The sequence below is a fragment of the Pipra filicauda genome, unplaced genomic scaffold (genome assembly GCF_003945595.2).
Source record: "Pipra filicauda isolate LSUMZ 115617 unplaced genomic scaffold, ASM394559v2 scaffold26_size5592650_pilon, whole genome shotgun sequence".
NCBI lineage: Eukaryota > Metazoa > Chordata > Aves > Passeriformes > Pipridae > Pipra > Pipra filicauda.
The window spans coordinates 3,283,708-3,296,985 of record NW_024104387.1 but is presented as its reverse complement, the minus strand read 5'-3'; the positions used below and the strand labels follow the sequence as shown (position 1 = coordinate 3,296,985).

General features: G+C 38.1%; 1 protein-coding gene across 11 annotated transcripts in view; it reads right to left on the bottom strand.

Annotated features, from left to right (window-relative positions):
- Positions 1-13,278, bottom strand: part of TUB (TUB bipartite transcription factor) — a 171,017-nt gene that overhangs the window by 48,404 nt on the left and 109,335 nt on the right. For 5 of the 11 annotated variants that reach the window (XM_039382459.1, XM_027737537.2, XM_027737545.2 and 2 more), the window contains exon 4: positions 2,230-2,367. The exons of 3 other annotated variants lie outside the window; for them this stretch is intronic. In XM_039382459.1, coding sequence (XP_039238393.1) covers positions 2,230-2,367 — 138 coding nt within the window. The remainder of the gene's footprint in view (positions 1-2,229; positions 2,368-13,278) is intronic. 3 more of the 11 variants (XM_039382457.1, XM_027737531.2, XM_027737555.2) reach the window with 1 other exon arrangement.

Sequence of the window (13,278 nt, the reverse complement as noted above, 5' to 3'; positions counted from 1 at the left end):
TCAGTGTAGGGAAAAAGTATATGAGCTGGATGAGAAGGTGTTATGTGCATGCTCTGAACGTAATTTAACTGACTTTCATGTGTTACTAATCATCAACATAAACTTCAGGAGAGGAGATACTCAACACTTCCTTTAGTATAATTAATGAATAACGCCTCCACTCTCAGGAAGCATAAGATGGAATAAGAAGGAATACATAAGATGCAACTGATGGGCAAATGCTGGAGGCCAGGGAAGAGCACACATAGCATAATGGGATGAGCAATAAGAATTGCAGCAGAAGCTGCATTTCTAGATTTCTAGAGCTAACAATATTAGTTTCCAACACATGGACCAGTATCAGCAAGCAAAAGTTCTCAGCCTACATAAAGTGACATTACTTTTACTGACATGCTTTTATTAATATATGCCAACATTTGCCTGGTTGTGGAATCTTTCAGAAAATGAATAAAAATATTATTGGCATGTGAGAAAAAATACCAGGTGTTACCTGCTGTGAGATAATGGAAAACTGTGCAGCTCCTTCACAGCAAACACACTCTGCTCGTGGGCTAACTCACCTACATCTGGTGGAGCTGCCCAACAAACACAGCCCCAGACACACATCACTGGGCTCTGCAGAACAACCCAGTGAGTGTTCCTTGCTATGTGCCTCACTAGGCCTTGGAATATTTTAGCCAAGAGCTCATAAGAAAACTGCCCAGAACACATATGTCTGTATACAGACAGTGGTCCTATATAAGGCACATTTGTCACATCAAACCTACTGTAACTACCAGCACAGTACCTTCAGTTATGAACATAGCACAGACACAGACACTCCATAAGGGCAAAACAGACATTATATGAGATGAAACAGAGCCTCAAGGCTATGCCATAACCATGATTTAAGTATTAGCTTGCATAATGCTCCTTTACAGCCTAAACCAGGTTTTCTGCTAAAATAGTAAAAGAATTTTTACTCTTGAGCAAGATGTACTTCAAAATAAAATCTGGCATTTGTATTACTATGCTGGAATGTCATTACTTTTTACATTAAATTGGGAAACATTAGCTCTCTGTTCCATTTATTTTGCCAACAGTTTTTACATTCAGCTAATTTTACCTTTGACTTTTCCTTATTATTTTAAGCCCAGGTACTGGCACACATCATCTTTTTTCAAATGTATGAATAAAGTCTTTAGCTCAGGGCCAGACTGTCTAACAAAGCCTGTCTAACCTAGGGCTTTCCTTGCAGTCAGAGGGACTACAGACAGAGAGATACTGTAGATTCAGATCTCAAGAATCAAGCTGCAATACGTAAAGGATTTTACTAAGGTAGGCTCAAGTCCTGCAAAATCCCTATAGATAAGCCCCAATACTCTGACCTCAATAATTAACCTTATTAGTCACTGCTATCTTTAAACAGACTTGTCAAGGATATACACTAAGCAACAATGGAGACACTGTTGGACATGCACAACACCGGAATACAGGGCAGGATACTGTTACAGTGGCTTTATTCAAGAACTGCAAATTATTGGAAAGTTATTTCATTTCATTAGTCAGTCACCACCAAATAAAAAGTAACTGAATGTGGCATAACAACCTCTCTCTCTTTGTGAGTGTGCATATATATAACATAAAATTTGAATATCAGTAGCCTTTTGTAACTACCAATAGTATATTTTTTATTTTACCTAATCATACACAAAATCATTGCAGAAAAACACCTCAGGAGGGATAGAGTAACACTCAAGTAACAACTTGAAAAACCCCCTTGAGGCTGTTATCTCAATTTTGCTGAACTGATTTTCAAAATGTCCACTTAAATTCTAATTTACAAGAGTATGGACAGAAGTGGCTGCAATTTAAGGCTGTTCCTCTGAATTACATTACTTGTAGATAATCTAAAAAACCACACTGTTGTAAGATGGTTCTCATTTCTTTAACAACTCCTTTAACAAGGAAAACACCAGCATCCTTCCATCAGTACTTTCCTCCTCCTCTGCAATTTGAACAAACACTGTCCTTTGGAAAAGACTGCATTTACAAATTTTAGTCCTTCACTCCCAGGTTGTACATGCCCAGAAAAGACCAAGTCACACACATTTTCCCATCTCATAAAAATTTCATGAACTTACTTTTAGACAATTTTCAGATTTTCAAAGAAATGAAAAGAAAAAAAGAGAGAGAATTGACTGCAAAAGAATTAATTTAACATCTGACATTCAGCTGCATGCAGCTAACCTTTGTGTTTCCCTTTTTTCTCCTTTCTGGTGCTGCTAGTCTGACAGCTTGCAGCTGCTCCCTTGGTTTTTTTAGTTGGTTTCGGAGCTTGGGCGTCCACTACCACCTTTACATCTTCCTGTTCGGCCTCCTGCACTGCTTCAGAGATTCAGGGCACCCCACCAAAGAGAAAAACAGAGAGGAGAGAGAAACAAAGAGAAAGAGACAAGAGAGAAAGAATTGAGAACTCTGTGAAGGCATAAAAGAGAAAGCAGACATAGCAGAGTTTGGTATTTCAGACGATTCATGCAGTGAGGAAAGTCAGATAAACCAGAATTTGCAAAGCTACAGTAAAAACCTGAAAGTGTTAAGTTAGTTCGGATATATTTCCTCACTTCTTTTCCTCCTCCCAATAACATATCAACTCCTAACTTTCAGGCTAAAAGTGACATCAGAATATTAATGTGTTGCTGAGCTATTGTAGGAAGCACTTTTCCTCATAGTAAAGCTCTGCCAGGCTGATCATCAACAGTGGCAGCACGAAGGCAGAAAAATTTTATTTAGACTTTGTAGCATCTACGCTTAGAGTTACATCCTAACTCTGTAAACAAGGAATCATCTGCAGGTTACCTTCAAAACACATCTTGCACAATTGTGTAACACAGCATGATGAGTAGATTGGCCATACATTTTAGAGTAAAACTATATCCAAGCTGAATTTAAAAACTCTTCCTACTTTGTAACATACACAAATTAATTCCTTAGAAGTTTCTACATAACATGCATGGCATAAACTGTGAATGTCACATAATTCATGCAATGCTAGTTGTTTTCAAAGTAAAAGAGGCTTTAATCATTTTCCTAAAAGCATTACACACTTTGAGGTCAATATTTGCATCCGTGAAAGTAACATACACACCATAACTCTTTCTTCTGGCCAGGCCAAGCCTTGAAGTTAAATAAATATCACAACTGCTTTTGTAAAATACATAGAGGCATCTTCAAACTTCACATGCCAAACTGTAGGTGGGCACTAAGACATTTTCAGGTTGGCTGCTGGTCACTGTTAAGGGCTAAGCCCCACTGGCTTCATGTGGTGACTGCGGTCTATCTCCCTGGCATTTGGACCTCCCACCTTTTCTTTTTCCCAAAACTAAACCGCTTTCTTTAAAAGGATAAAAAAAAAAATCCCCTAACGACCCTTACTGGAAAGAACTGGATGCCCCTAAAATTACTTCAAAAATATCCTGACAAACTTCATAACCCCCCTAGATGATTCCCAATGACGTGTGGACTGCCACTAATCTCTCTTTGAAGGGTAAAATCCTCCCTAGGCTTCTGGTCTGTGAAGCAACTCTCCTCTTCACCAAATCCTTCATGTGCATGAATAGCAACTGAAGCACCAAGGAGATTCTCAGAGAAGAAAGATGAGACGGATTTAGTCATGTCTGTGTAGACTGTAGCTCACAAACCCACAGCCACCCTCCCCAGCACAGCAATCTGTTATGAATAGCATTACATTCACAACACAATGAGCACCTGAGGCACTCAATAAACACATGCTCCTTTTCTCATTACGCAGAGGAAGAGTTCAAGTTTTGTAGAGAATATACATTATATTAGTAGAGGAGTGATTAAAAGCCCAGAGAAACAGCTTGTCACTGCCCAACTTCTCATTCCTGTCTATCACTTACTAATCACAGGACTGCAGTCCCTTTGCTGAGTGTAAAGGAGTACTGGAAATGAGTAAGACAATCAAAGGAGTGAGTGCACAGGATGCCAGAGAAAATGGCACATAAAAGACAGTACATTGGGTCCTATTTCCACAGGCATGGCGGTCTCAGACTAAGCAGGGAACCAGAGTCCCCACTCCACAGTCTTTAAATAGGTGTGATTTGCCAACCCAGCATCTATGCTATATTTGTAGCTCAGCCTCTCTTTAAAACTAGGCTGTGTTCTTTTGTTTTGAAGATAATAATCCATGTTACAATTACATTCAGTACTTTAAAAACAACCTATATTAAATGGCCAGACTGTTCTCTAAATCATTTTAAATCTGGGCACATTCATTCACTCAGAAGAAGGATCATTTACTTGGTCCAAAGCAATGATTAATCAGCAAAGGATGAAACTTTCTGACATTGTTAATTCCAAAGTTAAAGACTTATCTTCACTGTCTTGCTAACCATCCTTTGATCTAACAAGTAAAAGCCTGAAGTTTTTTTAATTACTTTTGTCTTATAATTTTTAGCAAGAGACTAACAATATCTGATGATAAGCACAGCGAGGGAGCTCCAAAGGACAGAGAAGGAAATATTTCCAGTGCTTTACTCTGTAAGGTAGAGAACAGGATTTCAGTCCAGTAGCCATTTTGAGCATATCCCTACACTGCTGTCTCTGGTAAACAGACACAAGTGATGGAGGCTGCAAAATAAGATTTAGGCCATAAACTTGAAGATACTGCAGCTGGGTTCATGAAAGGGATTGGCACAGAATGTCCTGTTTCTAAAGGATACATTTCTAAGCATTACCATTACATTTAAATGTAATACTAAATCCAAATCTGATCCCAACACACCATCTTCACAACAAAACCATCTTATTCTTAGCTATTAGCTATTTAGAAAATAGTAGATACACTCACTCATGTTTTCTCTTGTGTTATCTCTCTAGATACCAAATAAAGCATTTAGTTTGCTTTCTGGACAAATTCAGTTCAGGACAGCCTGAGTTCCAGGAAAGTTGGTTATATACTTGCATTTAAGCACCGGGAAAGCACCGCTCTCCCCTGCCCACAAGTGCCAACCTCCCCAGACATCTCATGTGTAAGTGCTGCCCACTGCAGTGTGGTGGGAAGGAGAGGTTTATGCAGCACAGCAGTTCCTGACAGCAGGCCAGCCAGGTCTTGGATCCTTGCAGAGGAGGGGGCAACAGGCTATTTTTGAAGCCTGCTGACCCACCTATGCTGTGAACCTACCCTGCTCAGTGGGTCCAAAGGCTTAGATGTGGAGCAAAGTAAAAATACTGCTTTCCTTTTCCAGAGCTTTCTCCTGCCCTGGAGAGTTGGAAGAATGACCATTTCTAAATCCCTCTGTGCTCACTCTGCAGCTGGTCATTAGCATGTGGAGCTTTGAACTTCTCAAACCAGCACTTCTAGTCTGCCTTTGTGGAGATGAAGCAATTCACAGAGGCAATGTTTATCCCCAACCATGATGTCAGGAGATCAAATGTCTTCCCCTCTGCCCTTTAGTGATCTTTGGATCACTAAGTAACGGTATGACAAGAATTTCCCTTCTCAGCAGGATGGGAACATTGAGGCAAACTCTAACCTGCATTCTCCATGGGCTCTAGATAGCCCCATAAAACAATTTACAGTTCCCTGCAAGAAAGCCTAAATAAGGAAAATGAGATAAACTGGCCTCCCTACATAATATTCACCGATACAACAATATGATTATGTCCTTAGCTGGATGTTGAAAAGTTGAAACAATGATAGGCAGTACCACAGGATAAATAAAGAACCTTAAATGCAGCTATTTGGAGATGAAGTTTCAAAGACTGTCACTCAAAAATGCATTAATTTCAGTACAAATAGAAATTTAGGCAGCTTTAAAAATCCCTATTGATAATTATCTTAAATAATAAGAGACTACATTTGAAAATCTAGCCCAATATTCCATATGTCCCACCCCAGATTATTAAAATCTCTACTTAAAAAACCCAGATATTTTCCTTTTCTATACGAATTATTTGTTTGTACTAGAATTTGCATTTAGACAAGAAAAAAATGGAGGAGCAAGTGCTGTAGTGAGTCAGTATTCCAAACAGAAAAATCCACTGGACTCTCAGATCTGATGTTTCATTCTCATTTGAACTTACAAATTGTAAAAAGTAGTTTTGAGATAAATGCCAAGCTTACAAATAAAACTACTACATGATTTTTAATTTCAGTGCTATTAATTCATGTTCATTAAATCAAGTACTGACTACTGCCCTCCATACAGTATTAGAGAAAAAAAATACTTGTGGAGAAAGGAGCACAGATTGGGATATTTATTCAGGATCTGAGATGAAAAGAAAAGAGGAGTAAACAACATAGTTTATTAATAATAGTCTATTAACATAATACAAGGTGAGTATAGAAGAGCTTCCTCAAAGCAGAGAAGTGCAGTGTCCCAGCTTTGCCTTGCATCACCAATGCCCTAAGTGCTAAAAGGGGAAAAAAGAAGCCTCTCCATGAGTCTGTTCTGTGTTGGACAACACCGCATGTTACAGGAATAAAGCTACAACACACAATCAAATAAAAGGATGCATTTTGTAAGCACATGAGTAAACTATGTTGCAGACAACTCAATATTTTTTTCAATTCTATAAGCTATCCATACATATTTATATGAGTGAATGAAAAGGAAAAACATGTTTTTTCATCTGGCCTTCACAATGAGAAGTTCACACAGGAAATTAGTTTCAAAGGAGCATGAATGAAAATGCAGATTTTTTTTTTCCATTTGCATGACCATTTTTCTTGATGTGAGTGCTTGCACATTCATGATCTTAGAAGAAGAAAAAAAAATCTATGAATCGTAACTTACAAGTCTCTATCACATAAAAATGCCAAGTGCTAAAAAAAAAGTGGTTTTGATCAGTGCATTATGTGAAAAATAAGTAATTGAAAAATCACAAAAAGTAAAAAAATTATAAAATTGTGCAGTCTGTCTGGAAAACACCTTAAGTAGAAAGAGGTTGAACCAGATAATGAGGTATGTGAGATAAATCACTGGTTCCACTGCATAAGGCAGATACTCATTCTATTTACCAATGCCCTCTCAACAGTAAAAGTGAAACCCAGAATAAGTACCATGCAATGAAAGATAAACTACAGTCCAGTCAGCGTGTACCTTAACAAATCAATGAAAATTGGTAGCCCTTTTCTTACTATTGCCTGAGATGCCCTTGTGTATTACTGTAAGAATGGCTTGCTGTCTTACTTTGTAAAGTTCTAGCCTTAGTCAATGCCGCTGCTTATTTGGGCTGTTGTTCATTATTACTTTATTTAATCAACTTAGATTCTGAACTGGTCTAGTATTTCTATAATCATCTAAAAGACACTGGATTCTACTAGAAATATTCTGAAGATGAGCAAATCCGCTATATTTTACAATGCAATGAAATATTTTTATATAGTTTTACATAGACAAAAATCGTTAAATACAAGGGCCTGAATTAGGGTAAGAACTTTGCTGTGTTAGTTACTATTTAATCTAATGCAAAGATTTGATTTCTGCCTCAAAATGCTCATAAACAAAGCCATTATTCTTGCAGCTAGTAAGTTACAGTCAGATTTCAGATTCCCAAAACCTTATATTGCCTATAAATTCCCTACGGCTCCTTGCAGTTTATGTCTTTAACACTGATGTGTTGACCAGGCTGATGTTAAAAAGGTGAAAATACTCATAAGTGAAACTGAATGTGAATGGGCTCTGAAAAAAGGAACCAGTGTACATCAGAACCTCGTGGTGCTTAAGGACATTATTAAAAGCTCATTGGTTTAAGAGTTCCCCAGAAAGAACAAAGGAAGGAACGAAATAGAAGATTCTTCTTAGCTTCCATGTATCTGTTGCCTGATCCTGGGGAGGGGGAAAGGAAACAAAGCATGAGAAATGGAGAGTTAACAGCAATGAATTACACTCTGGGAAAGCAGACAACTTATAAGGAAAGCTAAAATTATCCATGAAAAATCTATGCCAGGAAGATTAAAGACAGTAAGAAATTACATAATTATTTTGTGTATTAGGGCCTTGGGGGCACAACCAGGTTTTAACTGCCCTGACAGGCCTTGCTGTGGGCTTTCACCCCCAGCCTGTCCACGGACCATAGGCTTTATTTCACCTCAGCCTGGAGCTATGCTGTAGGTGTGCTGCCTCCCAGCTGTGTCTCCTGGGAGGATCCTGGCACTGTAGGGAATTCAGCTACGTCACAGACCAATATGTATGCTGCAGTATCTCCTTTCCATCCTGACTGGCACCCTGGAGGGCCCTGGCCCCAGTTCATCCCTTGCCATGTCTGGGACTGCGAGAATCCTGTTGGCAGTGCCCAGCTCTGCCTGCCGTGTTCCAAGCCTTTGGGATGGTGCTCTGCCTGCAAGGGCATTGTCAGTGCTGGGGTCACCTCCTGGCCCCTCCTGCTGCCAACACTGAGATTGCCCCATGACTAAAAATAACAGCTACATGTGAAGTAGTAACTGAAAGTGAAAATACTTTCAGTGGAACTTTAAAACAAAGAGAAGGGAGATGTTTTCAAGAAATTTTAGGCAATGGCCTCTTAACTTCCTTCTCCAATCATGCAGGAGCAAGAATCAAAAAAAGACCTGTGAAACACCTGCTACTCACTGCTCTCCGATCCTCGCTGCTGGGTTAGTTTGTTTATTTTGGAAAAGCACTAGTGCAGTAAGGACTGCTGACAAATCAAAAAGATGCTTTAAAAGATTAAGGTGAAGAGACTGCAGCTGAAATAAAGATTTCAGAATATATGCTTATTGGAAGTTAAGTATTTTGCCCACATGATGCTTGGAGTACTGCTGGATCTCTCAGTATTAATAGCCCTTTGCACAAAACATTCCTTGCTATCTTCAAAAAATAAACTAATACCTTCTCATCTCAAGGTCAGTAGAAAACAAGGATAGCAAGACACTGATTTGATGAATACGCAAATATGTGATTTTTTTAAATGAATAGGTAACTGATGTCATCTTTTGAAGTTGACAGCTTGATACTAATCAGAACTCTCCCTCATCATTCATGGTAAATAAGCAGAATGACACATCAAATTTAACAATCCAGAGCCATAACTTTTCATCAGAAGTCTGTTCAACACACCATACAACCATCACATCTAGATGTGCTGCCAAATGTCAAAGGAGGAAAGTAAGAAAGTAATTTTGCCTTTTTACACATGGTTAATCTAAATCTCTAAATTGGAAGTTGCCATGAAAATTACTCTGAGAGTATCTAATTGAAAAAAATTTTAATTTCAACTCTTTAAAAAAAAAAAGCTACAGCTGCAACAAAGTATGGTAATATTAATGAAAGCATATCTGGCACTCATTCAAATATCTGCCTTCCTCAGTGCTGTGAAAAGAAAAATCACTCCCCAATGGAAATTCACCATTTTCACAGAAGTAAAATTACTCTTCTCTGTAAAAATGAGCTTTCATCATTTGCATTAAATGTAATTAAATAATGTAATTAAATTGTTGCAGTAACTAGTGTATCTCTGCATGCTATTTGGCTCCAGGAATGCTCAGTACATATTTGAAATCCAGATTGAAAAGAACTATATTCACAGCAGAATTCTGCAATGTCAAATAAGGCTAAAATGTTTGTTTAGATTTTAAACAAACTTCACAAAATAAGAGGAGTAGAGATACATGAAAACAAGCAAACAGATGTAATTGTGACATATTACAGAATGGGAAGCAAAATATTTAAAAATCTTTAAACAAACAGGTAGCAATATGTCCTTATGAAGGACACTGAATCAAAAATAAATCACAACACAAGAAAGAGAAGACAAAACAATCTGTAAGTGATCTCTCCTACAAAGAGGGATAAAATTTCTTCCAGTGAATAAATGTCTTTGCTGACTTTTACACAGAATTTAAACTTAATAGCAATACAAAATGTTGTTATTGATTCTTATTTTGCTATATATAATGATGAAATAGTGATTAAGATGTGTTTGGTACTGCAAGAGAGAGAGGCCTTATTTGTAATAGTAATAACTAAAGCCAAACATCATGGAAGTCAAAGGAAGGATACCTATTGCTTGAAATGGTAGGCAAGAGCCCAACCTACAAGTGTATCTACCTGGTCTACAGATGCTGACAGGCAAACACTGTTACCACTGGTAGTACTCCAGTTCAAATTAACCGCTTACGGAGCGGAGTGCCAAGGATGCTTTATCGTGAGTTGGTCTGTTCAACTTTAATTCATGCCAGTTTCCACAGATCTCTTTTATTGATTAATTAGGCATCACGCCAACAAAGGATTTAAAAAAGATACACTACATGTGAGTCATTTGCAAGCTACAGTATCTGAAAACTTTTGCCTGTAGGTGAAATATGGGCAGGAACTGAGAAGAAAATTTTTGTCTGGAGAATTGTGCACGGTGCATTCTGCAGTCACTTCCTCGCTGGAAGGGCACCCATCTCCTTAAAGTCTCACAGCACCCAGAAGAATTGCTAGTAACACTTGGAAGGGAACCCTTTTATCCTACCAATGTGTCACTTCTGTGCCTTGAGGTTATTTAAGAAAAAATTACAGCAATTCTGGTAACTTTCCTCCTTACTGTGTGGAGGTGTACTTTCAGCAGAGTTATTTTGTTAGTTATTAGACTATCAAAAAAGAAACTCAAAAAAGCCCTGTACCTATTCAGTTTCATCCTGAATGAAACTTGTCCCACCATCTTCAATCCTGAGTAAGTGCAGGAAAGCCACGTCTGTACACGTGGAAGGAAGCCACATTCCCTTAGTGAGCTGCCCCAACCAAGCTCACTCATAGTCCTTAATTAACACCCCTTCATCCTATTGCATCTCAGATCTATTTGCACTTCTCTTCTTTCAAGCTAGATGAAGCAAAAAAACACGTAGCCAGAGGACTAGCAGCAATCACCCTGCAGAGATTCAAAAGAAGCCAACGGCTCCTTCATATAGACAAACTTAGCTTAACTAGCGAAATATGCTGTTCCAGTATATCTGCCCACAAGTACCTCACCAGGCTGATGTTCTATTCCAGAACAAAAATTACTGGCTTTTTACTCCACACTCTGATAATTATTCTGGAATTTAATGAGTTTTTATTCCAGAGCAGAGTTGCCCATCAGGGAACCATTGCAGCACAGATAACTGCATCAGAATAAGCTGTGGCAGTGTATGAAAGAGAATTTCCCAGCGCAGAAAGCCCAGCATCTCAGAATCCCTGAGATGTTATCTCTGACCTACTTTGCTCAAAGTACCATCTCCACACAGGCATCCAATTATTTGTTGAAATCAACAAGTACTTTTGTGCTACACAGAATTAGTACAAGCTAAAAAAGAGAGTAGAGCAGGATGATAGGTGGAAAGAAGTGTTCTTTCTGTAGCATTTGCAGCACAGGAATTGATTTCACAAACATGCTCATCCAAGCAATGTAGTTCATTCAGTAGACCATCAACTCCCATCAAAGAGTCATTCTTAACTTAAAATCAGCATGCCCATAACAGCAACAAATGAACGGAAAAGAGCAGAATAGTTCTTTAGAAACAGCCCAGCTGTCTCATGCATCCGACACTGCCACATACAAATGTTGTCATTGAAGGGGAAGAAAATGCCAGCCCTGAAGCTGAACACCACAGTTAGAAATGGTCACCAAAACCTAACTACGTACCAGGCAAACGGGGTAACTTGAGACACTAAGCACATTCCCAGAGAAGACCACGCTGAAAAAGGACACTTCTGGAGTTCTTATAATATTTTCAAAAGCAACATGCCTAACAAAGGATTTTACAAGGCAATAAAACACTCCACTAGGTAATTAAATTCTCCTAAGCCGGCTTTTGCTAGCTGCATGCTTTATTACAAGGAGAGTTATCCCAAGGGATTAACAAACTTTGTGTTGAATATGACAAACTTTACTATATTTTTCTGGTCTTCTGAAACCTTGTAAAATATTGCAAAGGTTTGAGAGATAAATTTAGAACAAGCTGATTTAAGAAGAATAAGTTCCTAAGTATTCCAGTAAATGGGGTGGTATAATATTACAGGAAGGGTCACTTTTACCTCAAGAGCACAGTAAATCTCACAGTCAGGAAGTCCACTCGGGTGCAAACTGGTGCAAAATTTAGCTCAGTTAGTGCAGTTTTGAAATTTGCTACCATTTAGGGGACGATAATGTCTCTCTCTCTGATTTGTGAAAATTAAAACCTTGATCAACTGACAATACAGGAGGTTTAGTAAATCACAGCACCCCTGTACCATAAGATACTACTTTTTAGAGCAGCTCTGTACCTTTGATAAACTATTGAGTGAAAGAGGAAAAATTTCTGATTTGTCTGATTAAAAAATGAACAAACTAGAATTTTGTGCTAAATTAAATTCTTAGGTTGGACTGGAAAGAAATTTCATTTAATCTTCAAAAATTACATCCCAGACCCTTAGAAACAGTAAAGAGAAGGCAATATTACTAATTATTTTTATATTTATTAGAAAAACATAATTAAAAGAATACTTTAAGGAAAAAATAATTCTCCTTCTGAAATCACTTATGGTATCCTATCTACTTGCAGAAACAAGATAAAAAAGGTCCATTATTACCAAAACCTTAACATTTAAACAGTGCAATTTCCAGGTTCTAACAACAAATTCTGTAGCTGTAACCAACCAAACATTTCCACCAATTGCTAACTGGGGGGAAAGACTCTGAAACCTGAACTTCTCAGAGCATGATTAGTTAGTTAGTCCACTAAATACCAACCTTCTTGTTGAAAGATACGACCACCAACTGAAAATAAAACAACAGGGCAGACAAAAAGTACAGCACAGGCAGTATATTGATAGAGAGCCTGAGGAAAAGTATGCACATATCTTTTCAGGGGGCCAGAAAGCATGGGCCATATAAGCACAGAACTAAACAATGCCTGGTTTCCTTAGGATTTATTTCTGATCATTTAAGTCTTTGAAGTCTAACAATACAAAAATGGCTTTAAAATTTTTTTCCCTATGGGTGTGATACTTGAACTTTCTCTGTCCCTACTGGATTCTGTAATCTTTAATAAGAAAATGGATACATTGTTCAAGCTTGAAATGTTCTTCTGCACCTACTTGCCTATTTTAATGAACCTTGCAGAAATACGGCATCTTTGAAATCATTATATTCAGTCTTAGCTGAAATTAGTTGACAGGTTTCAAATTTATCATCATTAACACTGTCAGGCTTAAGCAAAGTTATATACAGAGGAATACACTGAGTGGAACCCATTAGTTTTACTTCAGCAGGCACCAAGGTTGAAAACACTTAAAAGAGTCACGGCAGAAG